The sequence below is a fragment of the Strix uralensis genome, chromosome 8 (assembly GCF_047716275.1).
Source record: "Strix uralensis isolate ZFMK-TIS-50842 chromosome 8, bStrUra1, whole genome shotgun sequence".
Classification (NCBI taxonomy): domain Eukaryota; kingdom Metazoa; phylum Chordata; class Aves; order Strigiformes; family Strigidae; genus Strix; species Strix uralensis.
Genome location: NC_133979.1, coordinates 34,058,465 through 34,081,621, shown reverse-complemented (window position 1 = coordinate 34,081,621; position 23,157 = coordinate 34,058,465). Strand labels below are relative to the sequence as shown.

The 23,157-nt window shown below is 42.1% G+C and overlaps 1 protein-coding gene across 2 annotated transcripts in view; it reads right to left on the bottom strand.

Annotated features, from left to right (window-relative positions):
- Positions 1-23,157, bottom strand: part of PLA2G4A (phospholipase A2 group IVA) — an 86,380-nt gene that overhangs the window by 46,717 nt on the left and 16,506 nt on the right. For both annotated transcript variants that reach the window (XM_074877141.1, XM_074877142.1), the window contains exons 2-4: positions 22,299-22,397; positions 22,008-22,144; positions 14,939-15,020 (exon numbers count right to left, since the gene is read on the bottom strand). In XM_074877141.1, coding sequence (XP_074733242.1) covers positions 14,939-15,020; positions 22,008-22,040 — 115 coding nt within the window. In that variant the 5' untranslated portion in view covers positions 22,041-22,144; positions 22,299-22,397. The remainder of the gene's footprint in view (positions 1-14,938; positions 15,021-22,007; positions 22,145-22,298; positions 22,398-23,157) is intronic.

The window sequence follows — 23,157 nt, the reverse complement described above, 5'->3', positions numbered from 1 at the left end:
GAAAAGCCACCTGCTCTGCTGTGGTAAAGCGTACACATCTTTCCAGCATCCTCTCCTCAAAGTTTCTCCTCTGCTTTATTGAAACATTTTCAAGCAAATACAATAGCCACAGAATCACAGAATCGTCTAGGTTGGAAAGGACCTTGAAGATCATCCAGTCCAACCGTTAACCCAGCACTGACAGATCCCAACTACACCATATCCCTCAGCGCTATGTCAACCCGCCTCTTGAACACCTCCAGGGATGGGGACTCCACCACCTCCCTGGGTAGCCCATTCCAATGCCTAACAACCCGTTCTGTAAAGAAATGCTTCCTAATATCCAGTCTAAACCTTCCCTGGCGCAACTTGAGGCCATTACCTCTTGTCCTCTCGTTTATTACTTGGTTCAAGAGACTCATCCCCCCTCTCTGCACCCTCCTTTCAGGGAGTTGTAGAGGGCCATGAGGTCTCCCCTCAGCCTCCTCTTCTCCAGACTAAACAACCCCAGTTCCCTCAGCCGCTCCCCATCAGACCTGTGCTCCAGACCCTGCACCAGCTCCGTTGCCCTTCTCTGGACACACTCGAGTCATTCAATGGCCTTTTTGGAGTGAGGGGCCCAAAACTGAACCCACTCATTGAGGGGCGGCCTCACCAGTGTCGAGTACAGGGGCGAGATCCCTTCCCTGTCCCTGCTGGCCACGCTAGTGCTGATACCCATCATAAACAAGAACCCTTCTCTTAAAAGTCTCTTTTTGAAAGAGATTAAAACCCATTACTATATAAAACAGGTCTGAACATTCCTCCTTGTACACACTTGAAGTCTAAAGATACTTTTTTCAACAAATTCAAATGTTTTTAGAGACACTTGGATTTCAATAAAACATTATCAGTGAGATTGCTGAGGCCCAGAACCACATGGGCGTTTCAGCTGGGAGAAAGAGGAAAAGAGCAAAACAAAAAAGTTGATACTTTCAAATGGGAATCAACCATCTTTTGAAAAAAAAACAAACAACCAAACAGCCACGAAAAGGCTCAGGGAGTTCTGTACATGTACCAAGGCAGAATAGAGTCAAAACTCAAGACCTTTGGTGTCCCAGCAATTCTAGCGGGGAAAATCCGCCAGACCTAACGTGCTTTCTGATGCCATCACCAAACATAAAAGATACTGAATTTGCCCACAAAGTACTTCAAATACCTCTGGAGATGCAGAGTTACACTCAAGGGTCATACTTTGATTAAGTATTCCTATAGCTAGGGAAACTTCAGGGACAGTAAACAAACCTTCTCCTAGATTCAGGCTCCCTCAATTAAAATTTTGTATGTAAATAGACTTTGTGATTCAAAGATTTCACTGTGTGAGAATTTCCTTGGATTGCTATAAACTCCCCAGGACTCCCTAATGAGTTTTACACTGTGGTCCGTATCTGTGGGGCTTAGCTCATTTACTACAATTTGGCAGGTCACACTGCTACCTGTATAATTAACAAGCAGCTATTTAGAGTTGGGGATCAGTGTGGGAAGCCTTTAAATAGCAATCTTTATTAGCTCCTAAGAATTTATGTCTGATCTTGTCTCTTATTTAAAGTCAGGGGAACAGGGGGATCAACCCCCAAGTGTTTTTTAAATCTGTTTTCTCAATGTCAGATCTAACTAATTGCCAACTTTTACTGAATACATTAGCTCCCTTGAATTACTACATAAATTTGTGCCAGAAAGAAGGGAATCAAGGCCCCTTGAAACTAAACAGCAAAATATCTACCGAAATCAGAAGTGACAAGATCTCATCTGGTATGTCTGGATATCGAGCACTACTTTGGCAATAAACACTACAGACTTGCTCTGCCAAGAGACTGAGCTTGCCTACAAAAGCTTGGTTTTCAACCAAAATACTGGTGCTGAACAGTGTTCTGGGCAAAACATCAATTGCTTCCCTTTCCATTCAATTTTTTATGTGATTATGTGATCAGCCCTAACTATAAGTTACCAAACTCTAATTTTTCCTTTTAAACAAAAACAGCAATTGGTTTCCTATCTGTATTCAAAATCCCGAAGCACGTGGAAACCCCACAGCACTGCACAGCTGGCATACAGATGGCATTACTAACTTCCTATCAGACAGACTCCAAATAAGTGTTCAAACAGAAACTAAAGCCAAGACACGGAACAACTAAACTTAGAAAAATCAGCCTCCGTAACTCAGTATTGCCAAGCCGCCCCCTCACTCCCTGCCTTTATTATCCTTTTTAACCCAAGGCAAAGAGTTAATCATCCGCCCTTTCATGTTTCAAAGTTTATTTTGTGCTACTTTCAATTAAGAAAATGAAAATCTATTCTTCTATAACTTCCTTCTTCAGACAAAGAGGAAAAATACTGGAAGACTGTGTGCTCTGATTAAGATATTGCTATAAGCTATCCTATATTAATCAGAATCTTACTCGTTGTTGTTTGGGGACCAAAAACCAGCTACCAGCAATCTGGCAAGTAACACAAAGTATTCACTTAATGTATGTCAAAACATGAAAGTTATCCAACGCAGACAGAACAGACAGAGCGTGTATCCTTTAGCACGGATGTATTGATTCCTGTTTGTGGTTTTGCTAGTTGATTTGCCAGGCGTTTTGCCAAAAAAATAATCTGAAAATCTCAGTGAAAAGTAGCTTGATTGCTGCTGTTATCTGTATTTTGATTTTAAACGGAAGCATCTTTATGAAATGGCTTATGGGTCAAAAGCTGATGTTTTGCAAGTGCAATGAGTTAGCGATGTAGAGACAACGCTGTCATGGAGTTGCTCTTGAAATACCAACCACAGACTTTTCAAAAGAAGCAACATGTAAGAATTTGTACTTCTTCCTCAGGACACTTCTGAAGAAAACGAAGTTTCTATACAGCTCAGCTAGGCTCCGGGCTGTACTTTGTGCAGGCATTCTCGCATGACTCCTACATCATTTGTGGGCTAGCTATCTACAGCGCATCTCAGCTCAGTGTAAGTGACGTTTGGAAGGTTTGCAAATGGAAAACTTGGAAGGTTTGCAAACGGACACATATGCACTACCATAAGACAGTGACTGGTATGATTCCATATTCCTCTCATCCTGGCTCTCTTTGACTATTCACAGCAAGTGCCTCAATATGTGCACGCAAGTAAAGCGTCATACTTCTGCCAGTGTCAAAGAGCTTCACACGGAACAGCACAGATAATGCTCTGGCAGAGGGACCAGACTCCATTAGTATGTCTCAGGGACCAATAACTACGAACTGACAATTAAGTACAAGTGTATCTAAAATCCCACCTTTACACTAAAATATAAAACTAAGAGTTTCATTGATGTCAATGGAACTAACAGAAGTTCCTGCAATTAGCAGCTTATAGCTAGATGGATTATAAAGGTAATTAACAAAAAGTTCATAATAATCCTTTTGTAAGATTTACAGCGTCCACCAGATCTCCAGGGGTTGAAGACAGATATCCAATAACAAAAGCAGAGTCAGCATCTAAACTGTTACTTTTAAACACACTGGCTTAAGAAATGGCTGAGAGGTAGGAAGTACAGATACAATGACTTTTCCTCATTTGATTTATCTCCTAGTTAAGTAATTGCTATAGAATTCTATCTCTAAATTACATTATGAATCATGAAGTGAAACACACAATGGACAGTAATTAGGATCAATCACATTAAAAATGAGTAATGCTTTGAGCAATCTGTCTATTAAGGAAACCTGTAAAATTTTCTGCAATGACTGGAAACCATTTGATCTTACGTTACTAATTTGGTGAGATGACTGTCATCAGGCCCCCATATTAATATAATTAATATTTCAGACATACAATTTATATTTCAGCCATTCCAATTTCAATTATTTCAATAGCATAATAGACACAAAGAAACTATAGGAAGCCTGTTCAAATATAAAATGCAAGGATGAAGCCACTACCATCATACATTAAAATTTATCTCACTTTCCCATCAAAAGCTGAAAGAAATGCAAAGGTCTTGAAGTATTCAAAAATGTGGCTTGCTACAAAAAATTCCCCACCATAAGAACTTGTCTTTTTTTTCCACATGAGCATGTCATAAACACTTGTGATCGTAATGGATATTAACTAGAACTATATTAACTTTAATTTTAGTTAATATACGCATCACATTATAGAAAGTAGATCTGGATCCATATTTTTTGGACCCATGATCTCCAGATAATATGTTTATGTAATTACACGAATATTTCAGCAAGTACATGGCAGAACTTCCTTAAAGAACTATGTTAATTTGGTTCACTGGAGTTTTTTGCCTTCTGGCTAACCAACATCCTCTACCACCAAGTGCAACCCCATTCATAAAATCTTACTAGGTCACAAATGACCACCTTTGTCTACTTTCCACCATTTTTTTTAGATTACTGCACTACAGTACCACTTGGTTAGCACGAAGTTGCACGCAGCTGAGTGGCCTGACTGAGGTCAAGCTAATAACGGGAATTGCTAGACTACCTCCTTCTCCTCCAAGGGGAAGGAAGCTAAAAAATGCCAGCTGTGCCTTAAGCGCACGCGGTTCTGGCTGGGGAAGGGAGCTCAAACAGGCTGCGCAGCCCATACTCGCTGCTGCCTGCCTGCAGGGCTCCTCTGAATTTTACAGAATTTATCAAACCTACAGTTTCCCTAGAGAAACCCAATGCAGGGGCACGAAGGCGTTTCCAATGGGTTGAACATTAACTTGTATCAATCACAGTAAACCAGCATGGCACGAGCTACAGCAATCTCCTCCTAGGCCAAAAACATCGTTTTGAAGTGTGTTCAAAAATAATAACTGAAGTTTTATTCAAATAGTGAATTTTTGGGGGCTCGCTGGACAATATGCTTCGCAGTGGCATGGAAATACAATTTGGTCTCTCTGCCACAGTCAGGTGAAAATGTAATGAATTTTAAAATCATGTTTTTTCCCAGTTCAATGTGATTTTCCAGTTTAAGAGAATTCTTAAAACAGCAGTTATCAATAATTGTCAAATACCAATAATCCCCAAATAACTAATGTTTCCCAAACAACATATTAACAAATATATGAATTATTAGATTTGGCTTACTCTTGCTCTGCTGCCAACTAGTGAAAGGACAGACTAAACAAGGGCCTAAAAAAAGGTGTCTCCAGTGTTCAGGAGAACACAGGCACCATTAAGTGATTAATTAAATCAGTATCAGACAGGCAAGGAGGAATGGAAAAGAAGCAGAGCACAAGGTCCCCCCTAGAGCTGTCAGCAATGCTACCTGGCCGTGTGACTGGATGGAGGGGAGGGTAAACGGTCCGACCAGGATGCTGATGCTCAGGGCACGACATCGCCTTGGTGTACCCTCCTGCCAACTCACAGGCAACAAACAAGTATGCAGAATCTTTGCTGCGGAGGCTGGCGGTGTGATTTTGAAAACCAAGACATTCTTCTCCCGCCTAAAGAGGTGGAGCCCAGGAATGCCAGGAGCAGAACTGGCTGTGTAAGGCTGCCACATACAAAGGCATCTTGTCACCCTCTTAAGTAATCTTTGTGTTAAAAACTACCGCAGCCGTGCAATCACAAGCCCTCCATTCAGTAACATAAAACACTGCTGAAGCTAACAGCAACAAGGCTGAACTTTTGATCTGTCTTTTTAGATTTGTTCTGAGTTTCCATTTTCAAAGAGGACTGTAGCTGAATCTGCTATGAATTCAGGTCTCCCTTTCATATGGAGCTGATACTTCTGGGAGTCTTCAAACAGACAAATCCATAGTCTAGCAGTAACACAGATGCTAGACCAAGAGTCTGGAGACATGACAGAAGGCCTCGGGGAATCTAAAATGTCCAGGAGTACACACAGAGATTACCAGTAAGAGGTTCCAAGGAGGACGTGACAGGTTATTTGCTGCCTGTGTTTAAGGTACTACAGGGAACGCCAGGGCTTTTGGCCTTCATCTTCAAGAAGGATTTTGCAAAAGGGATGATGCAGTGCGGGATTTCATGAGCGGAAGGTGACTACAAGTGAAGTAAGGCAGCTCCCAAAGCAGCAGCTATGCTATGAGAAAACCTGTGATTGGGTAACACGTTTATTAGAGATTACTAGTGCCTTTTATTACAGTGCTTTTCGTCTCCAGTGTTACTTAAGTGAAGGAAATAACTCCCAGCACAGGCTACAGTTTACTGGGGTGGGACACCACTAGTGGTTTCACTCATCCAGCCTTGAAAGGGAAAAAAAAGACTCAAACAGATTAGTTGAACCCTTCATAGGTTCAAAGCAAATTTGAAGAAGACCAAAAAAATATACTCTTCTCTAGGTTCTGTGTACAGTTCCCTCTGCAGACAGCCAGCAGTGAAAAGTGACTAAAACATCAGCTTGCAATAGTGCAGAGAAAAATCTGTGTTTTCCAGTAGTGTGCCAGAATCTAAGGGGGTTGGGATTTTTTAAAATTAATTTCAATGCCTAGTTCTTAAGAGCTTTTTCAGTGTTAAACTTGTGAAACGTCTCACTCCACCAACAGAGACACAAGCAGGAGAGAAGGAACAGGCAGCGTGGCTGCCTAGTTCAGCTGTGACTGCGGGTCCACGGTAATGCCAGATCTGGGCAGTGATAATTTGGTCTAGAGGAGGTTTAGGCATATCATCACATTCTTGGTAAATTACTCAAAACCCACAATATGACTTTTATTCCAGATTCATGTTAGTTGATGGAGTATAGGTTAATCCTAGTCTGGCATAAACTCTGCTAATACAAACTTAAACTGGCAACATTTTCTGAATCCGCAGAACAAGTTTACACTGGATCTGTGTTTGGTATCATGAGGCTTTAGAGGTTTTGATCCTCTACCAGCAGCTCTAGAGCTTGATTTACAGTATTGCTGAAGTGCAGCCTCCAGGCCTTCAAGTGAGAAGAGGTTCTTCCCCTGACTTTTTAATTCAGACAATTGTCAGGAACGTTTTAAAAACCTGGAGTTGTCCTAACTGGGCAGAACCGTTGCTCAGTATAGGCTCAGGCTGGCTAAACATCGCATCTTAGTAAAACCATCATCATGGCTACTGCAAGCAGTTACAAGAAACTCAAAAATAAAGTGACACCTGTGAATTGTTTCTGTCCCAACCTCGCTGCTCAGTCGGGTTATTACAGGCATTTCATTTACAGGGCTGAAGAATGGATTGCGAAGCACTTAGTCAGAACAGCGTATGCACATCAATGTTAACAGGTCCATAAAGGGAAAGGGATGACTGTACACGTAAATTAATCTGCCCAACTAAGCCTGGCACAGCCTAGCATTACGCAGACATTCCCTGCGTTTCCACTGTCCTGTAACACTGTTGGCCAGATGCTTTGATAGAGCATAGTTTTTAGTGAGAGACTTTACAAGTGTTCTTTTCTGTAGTGATTGATGGATGTGAGGAAGGGGATGATTTTTTTTCCTCCCTTTCAGAACACGTTGAGTCAAAAATACATAAATGAACACATTTATTTATTTGTAAGAACTTTGATACAGGCTGGTATGCAGGGCAGTCAGCATGCTGCAAAATGCAAGGCAGTAACCAAAGGATGCTTCAAATAACACTTTAATTCAAAACAAATTAAAAGTCTTCATGCAGTAGACAGCAACCTGCAGAACTCCTTATCAAAGGAGCTGTGGATAAGAAGACTTCTGTGGATTCAAGGAAAACCAGTGAAGTTTATGCAAGAGAAACTCTGAGGGCTACTAATTACATCAGAAGCACATCAAGCTCAGGGAGTCCCTTACTGAAGACAGCTGCGTGCTTGGAGAGGATCACAGGAAAATATCACATGCTTACCCTGTTCATATTTTTCCTTTGTATCTGACTATGACTGATGTTCTTCCTGATTCTCCCCTAGGATCAGGCATTAGCCCAACCCTAACACAACTTCAAAGCCCTCCCTGGCAAGGAGGATGGGAGGGAAAAGAAAAGAAAGCAGAAAGAAATCAAATTATTACAGAGGACAAATGGAATAAAAGGAGGGCAACCCCTCCTAAATGGAGGGAGTAAAAGGCTCAAACTGGAGAAACAGTGGTGTCCACAACTCCCTGGAGGACAGCCCCACCACGAAGTTCTGCCTGGAGATATGACAGCACATGAAACAGAAACAGTTTCCAGTCACCGTCAAGCTCCTTCCCTCTGGGGCTGCAGTTGGCCACAGCGTGGCAAGGGCCTCAAGCAGAGAGGCAAGTAGGTCCTCCAACTAGAGTATCAGCAAAATGGATCCTTGGCCTAAGCCAGCATGACAGCTTTGATGTTCTCCTTACAGTGTAACAAAGTAATGGGAGAGCCTTCCTCTATGACCAAAACAAGTTTTCACTAACATTTTACAGAAACAGTCCCTGCCTCAATAACGACAAGGCAAGTATTCAGAGACAGAATTTGGTTCTCATGGAAAAGGCATTTCTGCAACTGGAAAGAGCTGTATTTTCTGGATCAGTTTCACTGGGGAACACATGAGCCTGCTTCCAACATGACTTTCACCTCCCAGCTCTGCTTCTGGTTAAACCTACAACAGGGCAAAACTATTGCATGTGTCAAGGAAACTGAAAGCTAATCTACAGTTGTCTCAGACTGAGATCTGCAGGAGACATTTCATGAGCAGTTGTTACTAGTATTGTTAATTTTTGAAGATACACATCTTCCAAAGATACATATTTCAGTACCAGTCTATGGCTCTAGATCCAGGGTGAGCTACCTACAGTTGGTGATGGAGCACAGACCACTACAGGGCATGACCAACAGCAGGGATGGTGCAAGCGCTGTCAGGAAGAGTCAAATCAAAAGGGGCTGCTCAAGCCCACGGAGCTTGGTCATCCCAGGACTCGGTTGCCCATCCAGGCCACCCTAGCATAGACTGGAGCAGCATGGGTCTAAATGGGAACATCTCCTTCCCATGAGATACTTCCAGCACTCCTCCTCTGGTTTGCGCTGCTAGGTGTACAGCTCCTGGCCACAGGAAGATCTGCATGTGCAGCCTGTAGGACTTGGAAGATTGGTCAACTCTGACCTACTTTTTCCAGAGGAGGAGCTTGGCTTGTTTTCCTCTTGAAGCTCCCTTGCAAAAATCAGGTCCTGCTTCAGGGCCTTGCAGGAAGAACATTATCTGATGACACTTCAACAGTTAAATCAAGCACGCTGCAGCTAAGTCACAGTGCAAGATTGGCCAGCTGTGATACAGAGAACAGCTGGATTAATCCTGAATGAGCTGCTGTAACACAAACTGTTGTGTCCCTGCTCTAATACAAACAGGGCACATCTCCAATTCCTTCCCTTTCAGCTAGCTCAGGTTTAAAACACTGCACATGTATGCCTAAACTGCATTAGAGTGCTGTGACTCTGGCTTTAAATAAGCCAACTTCAACACCAAGAGCTATGGCTCATAGTGAACACAACCCCAGGGCACAGGCCTATGAGAGAGAAACGGTGATTGAAACGGCACTGGACATCACCTCCTCCTTCCCTCCAACTGCTGAAGCAGATCCTTCAGCCAGGGCCGGGCTGGCACTGCAGGTAGGGAAAGGTGGGTGCTCACCCCACGCAATGCCACAGCTCCTCGCTTCCTTGGGAGAAGCAGGAGGCCTCCAGGAAGCACGCCAGCAATGCTGCCCCAGCAGAAGACCGTCTCCTTGACTTGCTGGTTGCAGTAGCATGGGCCAACCGTGCCAAGAGCCACCCGCAAGAGCTGCTTTCCATCACCCTGTTAGCAAGTTTTGCAACCAGGGTAGAGCTCTGTTGACCAGACTGCTCTCCCTACTTTAACTTGTTTATCTGAGCAGCCTAACTACAGTGGAATGCATTCTTAATTCCAACTAGGTGGACAGAAATGGAGATAGAAGTTGAGTTACCAGTGCCACGAGCTATCCAAACTTAAAAATAAAATTGTTTAAAGAAAATACTTTTTCCTTAAAATGCCCAATATTACACTGTTTATTATCATAGCATCAAAAGTAGATGAAGCAAATAAAAGCTGCAAATCCAAAACAGGATTAAGCAAGATTAGTGATCAAGAGTAGAGTCATACAACTGGTTTCCTTTGAGGATGCTACCAACTGTTTTGAAAGCCAGCGTACTTAAAAACAGATCTTCAAAATGTAATTCAAATTTTACAATGCTTCCTTTGGCCCAGTTTTCCAGTAAGCCCCGTGAAATTCCAGAGAGAGATTCAATGGAAAGAAGAACCACGGTTTACAAGCATTTCTCTTCCAGGATGCTGCAGTTTGTAATTCTGGTCTTTTTCTACAACTTCTTGTACTGCCATGGAAGTAAGCAAAAGGCTTAACTGTATGGTGTGGTATCTGGAGTAGATTCAAAACTAAATATCCAATACATATGTATTCACTAGACTGTAGGAAAAGTCTTTTCCAAAATCTCCAGTCAGAGAAACGATTTTACAAGGTTTATTGACCCCTGCAACCAGCAGAAAACTAAGCAGTTAAGATAATTAAATCCTCACCAAAAACATGCGGATTTTGAGATATTCCTTGTATTGGGTTTATGTGGCAGGTTTTGGGCAGCAGGGGGAGTAGGGGGGCTGCAGGGATGGTACCAGGAGATGCCCCATGTCAGAAAGAGCCAGTTTTAGCTGGCTCCAAGCTGGACCACCTGCTAGCCAAGGCCAAGCCCATCAGCAGCACTGGTGGTACCTCTATGATAACATACCTAAGCAAGCGTAAAAAACACGGCACAGTAGCTGTGAGAGAGGAAGGAGAAAACGTGAGAGAAGCAACTATGTAGACATAATCAGTGAGGAAGGAGGGGGAGGAGGTGTTCCAGGTGCCAGAGCAGAGATCCCCCCATAGCGACGCAGGCTGTCCCCTGCAGCCTGTGGAGGACCACGGCGGAGCAGAGATCCACACGGCAGCCTGTGGAGGATCCCACACTGGAGCAGGTAGGTGAGTCCTGAAGGAAGCTGCAGCCCGTGTAGAGCCCACGCAGGAGCAGATTTTCTAGCAGGAACTGTGGCCCGTGGGGGACCCATGCTGGGGCAGAATGTTCCTGAAGGACTATACCCTATGGAAAGGGCCCATGCTGGAGCAGTTCTTGAAGGACTGCAGTCCATGGGAGGGACCCACCTTGGAGAAGGTCATGAAGGACTTTATGTGTGGGAGGGATCACATGGTGGAGCAGGGAAAAAGTGTGAAGAAGGAGGAGTGGCAGAGACAACACATTATGAACTGACTGCAACACCCCCTCCCCATCCCCCTGAATTGCTTGGGGGGACGTCAGGTGCGAAGCTGAGCCTGGGAAGAGGGAGGTGTACGGTGGAAGGTGGTTTTAGTTTTATTTCTAACTATCATACTCTTCTACAGTTAATTGGCAATAAGTTAATTTCCTCAAATTGAGTCAGTTTTGCCTGTGACAGTACTAGGTAAGTGATCTCCCTGTCCCCATCTTGACCCATGCAAGCTTTTCATTGTATTTTCTCTCCTGATCCTGTTGATGGAGGGGAGTGATAGAGCAGCTTGGTGGGCACCTGGCAGCCAGCCAAGGTCAACCCACCACACATCTGCTGCACTTGCTCATCTCATAGCGGCTGAGCACAGCTATTAGAGCAGCAGTCACTAAAATAGAATTTAAATCTTTTGTAAAGATAGAGCTGCATTGATTGGATGTTGAGAGGATAGTATCTAGAGTGTGAGAGTCACCTTGAAAGGGACACCATAGAACTAAAACACGTGAAATCAGTAAAGGAAGTACTCCTACACGAAGGCAACAGTAAATGGGCAGGTACCTGAAATAAGAAGAGACTTGAATGAACTCCTGCGAAAGAGGGAGTCTGCTCACGAAACATTTTTTTCTTCTCCCCTCCCAAACATCCTGGGTCATGTGTTCTCACAGTAATTCTCATTTATCATCGCCACACGCACAGTCACAGAATGACAAACTGGTGTAAATAGACTAACTTCCTTCATAAACGAAAAGCATTTGTATGGAAGATTTCTGTGATGTGATTATTGCCACTTCTGTTTATTTTGATGCGCTTTATCAGTGAGAAACAAAAGCAGCTACTGCACCTTAGATACTCAGATCCTGGTATGACCCAGATTCAGATTTGATTGCTTGTCTTTTGTAGAGTGATCTGACAAAGTTTTAAAGCTTACAGAGACAATGGAAAATCTCAGCCAAATAAAATAAAAAGAGAGGGCTGGAAGCTATCCTAGCTCCAGCTTGCTCTGTTGTTCCAGCCACCCAGATCAGCCAGGAGACTAAAAATATGTCTTGAATCAGCAGTGCTGTGTGTGTGAACTGTTCGCTCAAGGAAACACATTGCCTGCGGAAGTTACAGTGTAGTGGGCACCTACTACCTAGTTTTAAGGATGACACAACCGTTTACGCTCTTCATTAATGAAGAGCTCAAGAAATCTTGAAAAACCTGCTTAAAATACTGCATATCTCTGCAGCCTAGGCTTGAGAAGACAGAAGTGTGGATAACTCTGCCAGAGAAGTCAGGCCCTCCATGCCCACCCACAGACTTGGGGCACCATGCACACTAGACCTCTCATCTAAAGCTCCTTGAGCAGAAGTAGACCTCAAATCCTTGAGATGAAAAATATCACACAAACAGCAAAATTATAAGCACTTCCACATATTTAATAAATTTAGATTTAGTCAGATCTTTCACAGCTATTCCAGAAAGTCTTGGAAAGACTGATATGGAAAAAAAAAAAGCAAAACATTATACAAAGTCTTTCCTGTTCCCCAGGACTTCCATCACCACCACAATGTAAAGTTACCTCTCTTGCCCACACAGAAGTCACCATCTACACAAATTGAAGCAACAACAACAGAATAAATTAAGAGAAACCCACCAGAAGAGTCAACAGCTTGGTAGTGTCCATCATGGGAAAGCAACACTCAGGTACCCCCCCAACCAAGGCATCTCATATTACGTATCACAGCCACCCTCCCTGGTAGCGAATCCTACCCTTGAGATCAGAAACCCAATGTAAAAGTTCAGAAATTCCTTCAACAAGTTACAGTTTTGTCAAATCAAATGAAAAAGAAAATACATATATATATATAGGCTGGCACGATCAACTGTAAAGACCCTTCACCACTCACAGCTTCATGCATCTTTCTTAAATAATTAACATGATTACAGATTTGATCAAATAGCTTCTAAGCTCCTACACACCAAGCTTTGTATATACATGGGAAATAAAAATATTTTTCATTTTCACAAAACAAAACCAGAAGCAGTAATCTGTTTTTTTCACTCTGAGGGCATCGCCAGGACTCCAAGAACAAGCCCCAGGAACTGCGAAACTCACTCAGAGATGCCCCAGACTGCAGGTGCCTCAGGCTATGGAGCACTCCTAGCTGCCTCAGACAGGAAACCAAGCAGGTTTCCGTGGCCCTTGAGCATAGTTGAGCAGGTTTTATCAAAATAAAAAGTTCTTCCTGAGTAGCTTTTTGGTTTTGATGATTTGATAAAGAGTTTTTTCTGAAAAAAAAATCCAATTATCCAATTATATAATAATATAAAAAAATCCATATACCCAATTAAATCAAAAATCCAATTACATTGATAGTATTTGGAATTTATACTACAGGACCATACTTGTCCTGGGAGGGGAGAAATAATGCCATGGTCTTTTGGCTTTCTTCACCCTTTCCACACTCCCTTTAATATCATACCATGGGGTCCCCATTTCAATCCCCTTTCTTCCCTTCCCATGTTCCCCACACTGTCTCATGATAGAGAGCTCTGTGTCTGAGAACATGTGTCTTTCCATTTAACCCATCTTACACACTACTACTACAGTTCTACTCTTACTGTTACTACAGTTCTACTCTTAACAGCACTTCTCCCAAGGTCTTGTTAGATAAAGGCCCTGTCAGAGGCCACCAGGATAACACCCCACAGCATCTTCTCTGTGTGCTCCTTTCCTTCACCCCACAGTAGATGCTAAATAGATTCCCAATTCTGTCTTCTCCCCTTCTGTCAGGGCTCCCCTCTCTCCCCTCATACTTGGGGCTCTTCAACATTCCCCTTCCCACTGTCCCTCCTGCTTACCCCCAAGTTATTATCAACAGTAGACACTAATTATGAAAAACCCCCTGTTAACTGACTGAAGCAAAGCTGTGTGTCAGAGCAGCTGCTGTAGTTTGACCTGAAAGCAGTTTCCAGGAACATGCTGGGAGAGAAACAATTGCACGTCAAACGAGCCTGATGAGAGAGCAGGAGCAAGGCACCACACTCATCCTCCCAGCCCCAGCCTGCAAGTCTTGGGCTAGGCAAGGCTCTGCATGAAGCACCAGGGAAAGGAAGAGACAACCTGACACCAAAACAGTCATCATCAAGGAAGCGGGAATATTCTTTTTACAGATTCAGCTAATATATTATTATCTCCCTCTTCCCTCCCCTAAGAGCAGACAAGAGTTTTCATGGGTCATTCTCCCTAGTGGTTTCCTGTTCAGCTAGTAAGCCCGGAGGCTCAGCAGCCCAACAGAAAGGGGAAGAAGTGTTGGTGTCTTATATAGCTCTCCACCATGAGATCTGCTTGTACGGTTTGGATTTTTTTTTTTTCCTTTTTTCTTTTTACCGCATTGACGCAGCAGAGCTCTGGGCTTCTTTCTTTTTTATGTGTTCCCACCACCAAACCACAGCCTTTTGAAGATACAGCAATTGCCAGTTTCACTATACTCAGAACAGCACTTCCGACTGAGCCGAAAAACTAAGTGTAGGTGTTGTTTGCTTGTAGGCAAATTGTTTACAACTCACTCAGCTTTTCTGAATCAATGGAAAGAAGGAGCAGCAAATCTGCTTTCTGAGGTAGAGTGAGCAATGAAATGGGTATGTTGCCCGAGCTTTAACAAGTAAGACAAAAAAAACCAAAAACAACCAACCCACTAACAATCATTTAATGCATGACAAGCTTGATGTGTCGTCTCCCCCTGCCTACAGCAACAGTCTCCTGTAAGAGAGAGACAAAATAGAAAGAGAAATACTCACGCATGTCACCAATCGCTCCTTTTGTGACATTTGTGGCTTTCCTTACTGTCACTGTGAATATGTGTGAATATTGGTGTTCCACCTGGAAGTCAGAGAGTTAGAGGTGATTAAGCTCCAGAAACAAAAAACACTTATCAAAATAGGTTTCATTTTGTCCAAAAACTGAGAGAGAGAAATCACCCAGTCAAAACGTAAGTGAAACTCATACTGGATAGAGCATCTTAAAGCTGAACTGCACCCTGTAGCTTTACTGAAAGGTCAGACCATCTACTGGGGTTGCTTGATTTTCCTGCAGCCACACCTACTAATCTCAATGAATAACACTCCTCCTCTCTACAGAACCTGCTTTAAGGCATTTAGTCAGTCAGGGACAACTTGGTACGGTAAGAAAAAAAAAAAAAAATAAAAAGGGGGCTATTTTACAGTGTGCTTGTCTTTGTAATTACCTTCCCCCAGTAAAAAGAATGGGTGCAATTATTTCAAAGTATATGTTCTGGAACAGATATATGCATACTGCACACGCAAGGGATATAGTTAGCAAGGCGTGGAATATACCTTTTCAGTACACATCAATATTCAAAGTGCAAGTGAACTTAAGACAATGGAGGTAAGGGGAAGAGCAAGCTGTTAAAACATTCACAAGAAGATTTCATGCAGTTTCTGGAGCTTCCTGTTTCCTGCAAAGTCCAAGCACACAGCAGGAGATGGCTTTCTAAGAGCAGGTCTGTCCTGAACAACTGGAGAAGTTAAAAGAGACATGAAATTAAGAAACAAAAGTAAAAACTTTAATGAAAAGAGGTCAGTAACTCACATCTATTGTTACTTTACCTACATAGCTGTGAGTCTGACCAACCTACTAAATACCATTATGAGAATCACCACTGCATGCTGCAAGGCACACAACATCGGCCTTTACAGGGACACAGCACAGAGCTTGTGGGCGAGTTTTATGTGTTAGAGCCAGGATCAGATCTCACACAACTGCCTCTCAGCACTGCTATCTGAAAGCCAGTCTTAAGACACTCAAGCTGCCCGGCTACCGACAGTGCCTAGATGTTGACTCACATGCCGGTACAACCTGGAGGGCACCAGCTTGCTCTCCTGCCACAGAAACTGGGGCACCAGGAGGGGACCCCCTCATGCCTGAGCTCTGCCTCCACAAAGAGCATCAGGTCCAAGCTGCCTGGCTTTTACAGCTCTGTAAAAGTGCTTTTTACAGCACTGTATCAGAAGCATACCTCCCACAGGACCTCAGGGCCTGGCATATACAGTGGTACACCGCTACCTCAGGCTTCCATTTCTAAAATTGATACAGGGATATTTTCTATCTTTTCCTAACCACTCATTAACTTTGTGAAATACATTAAAATAAACACTGCATACTGGTCATTGGGACCAAAACATCTAACTAAATATTAAAGGTCTTACAACATATTCCACTCAAAAGAAAAAGGGGGAAGTACCAGAATCAGGAAATTCAATGAAGTTTATTTAAAATGATAGACAATACCCTTGATATGAGACATCAGACACCCTTATTCAGGCTGTGCCTGGTGCTCTCTTGCTATGTTTTCATCTGGTTACTTCCCCTTTTTTTTTTTTTTTGAATACTTTTAAAGGAACAAACAGATAAGCCAACAAAACCCTTCAACCCATACGTGGCTTAGTTTTTAAGTGACACATGCCTCCATTTAAGTTACTGCTGCTTCAACTGCCAGACTTTATAAGGGCCTTCAGGTGGTTCTCATAGCTACTTCAGAACTGGTTGTTTCAGCCAAGCCTCATTATTTCACATCTACAATATGCTTATGCCCAAAGACTAGAACTAAATTGGAGCCCTCTAATACAGATAAACAACAAAAAAAAAATTAAAAGACAGTGTCTTATAGGTTATATATCATTTTCTCAAAAAAAAAAAAAAAAAGAAAAAAGCCAAAACCAGTCTTCTAAAGACAGCAAAAGTGGCTTGTGAATGCCTAAGTAACAGTTGAGTCAGGGATGCATTAAAAAAACAACACGAATGATACCAACACAAACTCCTCCACAAGTCTGTAGTCTAGAGGTCTTCAAAGGCATAGACACATCACCATGGCAAAGCATCCAGGAGAAAATGCCCACAGTGATACCGAGAGCACGACTTCACTGCAGACACTGGCTGACCCAGACACTGAATTGTTGCATCTTTATTAAGGCTATGATCACCCACATGTTGTGACAACTGCTGGAGGCTCACTTCATGACAGTCTGCCCAGCAGTAAATTTCAACTCTGTAATTTTTCCCCTGTAAGCTGTAGGAGTTGTCTGGTTCAAAGAACAAGCAATCAGGCAGGGGGAAAACCGTGGCAATGTAAACTATTACCTTATAAGTGGTATACTGAAATCGTCATTGCACAGCAAGTGGTTCACCAACCACAGTAAAAATGGAATCCAGACTCTAACTGATTCTCCCAAGCGGGCCCGTTAACTCACTTCCAAAGTATCAAACACAACAGAAGGGGTTTAGATGTGAGAATTAAAAGTTGTTAAGAAGCAACACCTATTTAACAGCCTGCCTTGTGCTGACATGAAGACACACCAACGATTTTGTGACATCTATCACCTTTTGCACCACAGCTTCCAAGACTGAACAGATGGCTGGGAAGGAGGATGGGACTTCTCCCTGAACAAACTTCTGCCTCTGCCACATGGCAAAAAAAAGTCGAGAGTCTTCCATCACAGCAGGGTAAACAGGGATTTTAGTGGCTATCTGGGAACAACCGGTACTACTGTGAACACAGCTACATAAAGTTCCCCCAGCTCTGTCGTTTACCCTGCTTCAAGAATTTTTACAAGCTGTGAATCTCCAGAAAACAATGGCTCTCACTGTTTCTTGTTTTCAGCTTGCTTCTTGAAAGTGCTCAAAGCTGTTTTATCAGTGTGTGCCACCTTCACACGCATGTCAGATAGCCCAAGTGTGGGTTTCACAATGCTGCTCAGAGTTTGCTCACACAGACTCAAGTAGTTCCTTTGTCATATACAACCTTATAATTAAGAGCAGCAGCCCAACGTACAAACGCACCACCCTTCTCCTTATTCTTAGCTGTTAAGAAAGAGCCTGTCCTCACTAGACACCACAAATCTGAGATCACTGAACGTTTAGCAACAAAGAGGAGGATGGAGTTACAATTAAGTTACAAGGGCATGCTGGATTTAGTTCTCAGCTGCTATGTGGAACTCGTGTGCAAGTCCGGTGCCCCAGAGTCCTGACTGTAAAATGGAGATAATGCAAGACGCTCACTGACAAAAAGCGCTTCTGTAAAGTAATTCTCTTGCATCACCTCGTCATACTCATGAAACTCATATGCCTAAATAAAATGCCTACCATCAAAACAAGGCCAAACCACCACTTACTGGTGTAGTCTCATTACAGCAGTACAGAGATCATCACCACTTTCTCTTAAGTCCATAACTGTTTTGCTAATCTATCATGAGAACTGCTTTTAAGTGACTTAAGCAGCAAACCTCGCCATTCCAGCTGTTGTTCTACCAAGAAAGTTAAGTTTGGTTTAAGATCCGGTATCCTCTGAAATGAATGCGAGTACACAGAGGTCTGGCAAAACAGAAAAACATTATCTTCTTTCCCCACGCCTCACCCAAAATAACACACTGAGGCTTATAATTATAGTTATTAGTATTTAGCCATAATCACATGCCTGGAAGAAATTTGCAACTACTAAAATAAACAATGTCCCTCTTAATAAAAAAAAAAAAAATACACAGAGATACACAGGAAGCTCAAAAGTCTAGATCTTTTCTTACCCCAAAATAAATGTTTTTCATGCAACTTAAGAGCAATCAGAAATTAAGGCAATTTTCCATTTAGGATCCAGTTTCTAAGGGTATTAGAAGGCCTAAACGTCCATATTAACAGCTAGCACAAATTTCAGAAGCTTTTTTTGGTTAGTTTTTGGGAAGACTGAGTTCTAAAGAAGTTAGATGCCCCCTGAAGACACCGCAAGAAATGTATTGACTTTGAATACCTTTATAAATCCAGCCCTTGCTAGTTTAGATGACTAAGCTGCATTTTCTAAAGTGCCTTATGTTCACCTTAAGTCTTGATAAAAATCTGTACATTGCCAACTCCTCAATTCTGAAAAATAGACGATGGCATATAAATCACTTAAATGTTGCAACACTGAGTGGAGCAACACCTGCATACCTTTAAAAAAATCTAAGCCAGGTTAAAAATTTCAGTAGCTCACAATTAACTCAAAAACCTAAGTCCTGTCATCCAAAGTGACCTAGCTTTATATATGTGTTTCATTTCACTTCCTCTTTCTCCATAAATTTAGAGAAGAAAGGAGAAAAAAAAAGTTTTCAACATGCCCTCTCTGAACATGGGTTTCCTGAATTACAGAAACTCCTGTGGACAGTATTCACTCTCTACTGGTTCAATCCATGAGGTTTTCCAAGTATCCTGCACAGCCATGGCTCAGCATCTCCTGTTCTCCATCTCTTCTAACTCCTCCTCACGCCTCCTCTGTTCCTCTCCCGCCTTCAACTGCCTTTTTTCCTCCCAGTAACATTTTCCTAATTATCTATTTCTTCTATTTTACATATCACTGCATTTGTATGGACATAAACACCATTACCTTCCCAAGACAGAACAACATGCTAAGATCTCCTGTAACACAATCGGGTTTTACCTGTGAACTTTCTGCACTTACTGAGAAAGCAAGGGATTTGCATGCATTGACTATAATATTTTTCATATCCCAGAATGCTGAGTCACAAAATGTAATTTAATCAGGAGATACGCCTGCAGACGAAATACCAATCAGGAAGCTCTAGTATAGATAGATTATGTAGTAAGTATTTATTATTTTTACTTCCTTAAAATTAAGGACACTTGAGCTGACGATTGGGCTGGACAAATGAAAATGTTTGCCTGTTTTCTTAAGTAACAGATTTTCATAAAGTCTAACGCTCTTCTTTCATGGGGTATTACAATTAAGACAAACATTTGTGCACACACATATACAAATTTTATCCTGAAGTGATTTTTCTCCTCGTTACAATGTTTATCCCCCATATCAATGTAACTTAAGAGGTATTACACATCATAATTCTTTATTCTCTGAATCCAAAAGCATTTTTGGTAGTCAGTTCTGTCTGTACCTGCAGTAACTTTGTGAATGCCTTATTTTATTCCACTAAGTCTTTCATAAAATGATGAAAAAAAATAAAGAGATCAGAAAACACATAATCATTAACAGAAGGACTTTTAGAAAATACAGATATTTTTTTGAGTCTTTTAATGCCAAATGCCCTTAAAAAATCAAGATTTTTTAATTGATATAAGCCTGCTGCCCTTGACTGTTCTAAGTTTTAGTAAAATGTCCCATGCGATTTCATTTTTCAAATTAAGAAACCTGAAAGATTTCCATTCACTTTTCAAGAAATTATAGGATCAGCTCTTGCATTAACAGTGTTCCCTCCTGCATTAGCAATACTCCCACAGCAGCAGTTCAGCACTGCCAGAGGATTGTAACTAGGTATACTTCTAAGGCTCCGTTTTGACCATTATGTATACATATATTGGTATCAAAACCAATCTTTTATGCAAATGTTTCAATGAAGTATTACTCAGTGCCTCAGAGACCTCTCCCAAAAGGTACAGATCACATCAAGCATTCCATCCAGGAGAGGGCACTGATGCAGAAAGGAGCAAGTTAGCATGGTTTTTTAACACTGTTAAATACAGACATCAACCCGAAACTTGGCTTTACTGCAGCGTTCACAGAACTACAGAGTGAGTAAAACACAAGTTTGACATCTGCTGGCTGCAAATTCATGTAAAGGATGTGACTGCGTGGGGTAGAAACCACATAATTGATAAGAGATCATTTCAAGGAAGCATCTGCTGTATTTTTAGCCATGTAAAAGTTCAACATTATGACAAGTGTATGGTAACTATCTTTGCGTACACCGTGAAATTCTGGGACTGTTACAGAAAGTGCTTGATATGAACACACCCAGCTTGTTTCAAGGTTACAGTTTGAGTAGGAATTGCAATTTCAGTGTTTACTTTGGAAAGTCACTCAAGCAAAGATATGTATGAATATCACAGCTGAAAGCCAGCGTCAACAAGCTGCTAAGCCGCTCCACTGGCTTGCCATCCAAAGGGCAGTTTTTCTCCCATTTCCCTTCTCCTCCTTCCCTTGCCCCTGCTTCTCTATTTATACAGCTTGTGCTCTCATGGTTGTACCCTTCCCTTGGACCAGCTCAGACAGCAGAGAACTAATCTTTTGCACTGAACCGTTTTTCTGCCAATTCAGCAAGGTCAGTTGGCTCGCTCCAGTCACGTGCGTCTGATAGCTGGTACAAGGAATGCAGCAGAATCACAGGAATAAAGTGGGAAAAAAGGAGCAGGAACTTTTGGCAGTAGTGCATTGTTGAGTGGCACAGATCATTTCACTGATATTTACAGTTTGCAGGCTATATTTTGAAGATTCTCTTTGAATTAACATCACTGATACACACTAGTTTAAGATCTAAATATCCAAATTTGCCCATTTATCCTGCTATCCATACTGATGAAAAGGGAAAAGAGTTATTCCGTAACTAGAATTGTACAAGAACAATTGTACTCTAAGGGAGAATTGTTCTCTAAGGAGACACATGATACTACTTTCATAGACTACAGTTCAGTTTGACAAATCAGTGTGCGGAAAACCTTTATGAAACAGTCAACTACAGGCACTTTGATCAAACATTTTGAACAGGCAAGTCCTTTGGAACGATACCCTACGATAACGTACCCGTGAGGTTATCAGGAGCCCATATTCCATTTTGATTTACACATGAGCAACTACTCAAAGCCTTGACACGTTTTTGAAAAGCTAACTTGTATCTTTCAAATTTCATTCAAATAAATTTCTGAAGACGTTTCCTCTCACCACACTCACTATTTCTTTAAGGAATTAATGATAACTCTGTCCTTATTTAGAGTAACTTCTAGTAGGACACATTATATGAGACAGTATATATTATACAAGACAGTCTACATAGAGGATTCAAAGTTACTTACCACAATGTGTTGATAAGGATCTATGACGGACATTTTGGCCTTTTTATTCAAGACAACTGTCAAATGTCTATTTCAATTCTACGCAGAAGAGGCTTCCCAGTGTTTCAAAGTAGAGTTCAGTATGACAGATCCTTTAACTATTAAAGAGAAAATAATTAAAATTCTTATGTTCCTTTTAAACTATATTTTGTAACAGAGCAAATTAGTTCCACCACTTTAAGAGGGTTTTCACAATTTGTTTACCAAGAACTTAATTTCATATAAACTATGGAAGTATAGATGTTTACTTGCCTGAACTAGGGAAATTTCTTGTGCTTATATCCTCTATCTCAGGGTTAGAGCACGAAACAAAGATCTTGAATTCCAGTCATCCAAGTGTTTCTAGCAGCTCTACAGAGAAACAAAAGAATAGAGCAATTACATTCAACCATTATGTACATTCAAACGTATATGCTCCCATGCATTACAATCCTAGTTTAAAAAAAAAAAAAAAAATCAGTGCTTAGTTAATAGCTTTTTTATTGCAGTGACAAATTCTTGGTTCCCATGCTTTGCTTCTACATCGAGATGCTCGCGTGGTCAGGACAGGACAGAGATGAAGGACACTGAATGACTCGAGCGTGTCCAGAGAAGGGCAACGGAGCTGGTGCAGGGTCTGGAGCACAGGTCTGATGGGGAGCGGCTGAGGGAACTGGGGGGGTTTAGTCTGGAGAAGAGGAGGCTGAGGGGAGACCTCATTGCCCTCTACAACTCCCTGAGAGGAGGGTGCAGAGAGGGGGGATGAGTCTCTTGAGCCAAGGAACAAGCGCCAGGACAAGAGGGAATGGCCTCAAGCTGCGCCAGGGCAGGGTCAGACTGGCTCTTAGGAAGGATTTCTGTGCAGAAGGGGTTGTTGGGCGTTGGAATGGGCTGCCCAGGGCAGGGGGGGAGTCCCCATCCCTGGAGGGGTTGAAGAGTCGGGTTGACCCAGCACTGAGGGATCTGGTGGAGTTGGGAACGGTCAGGGTGAGGTTCATGGTTGGACTGGAGGAGCTTCAAGGGCTTTTCCAACCGAGATGATTCTGGGATTCTGTGAAGTTCACCTTTGTATCCCCCTCTCTGTACAAGGACATGTCCTGCACTCACCACCAAGGGACATGAATTTTACAAC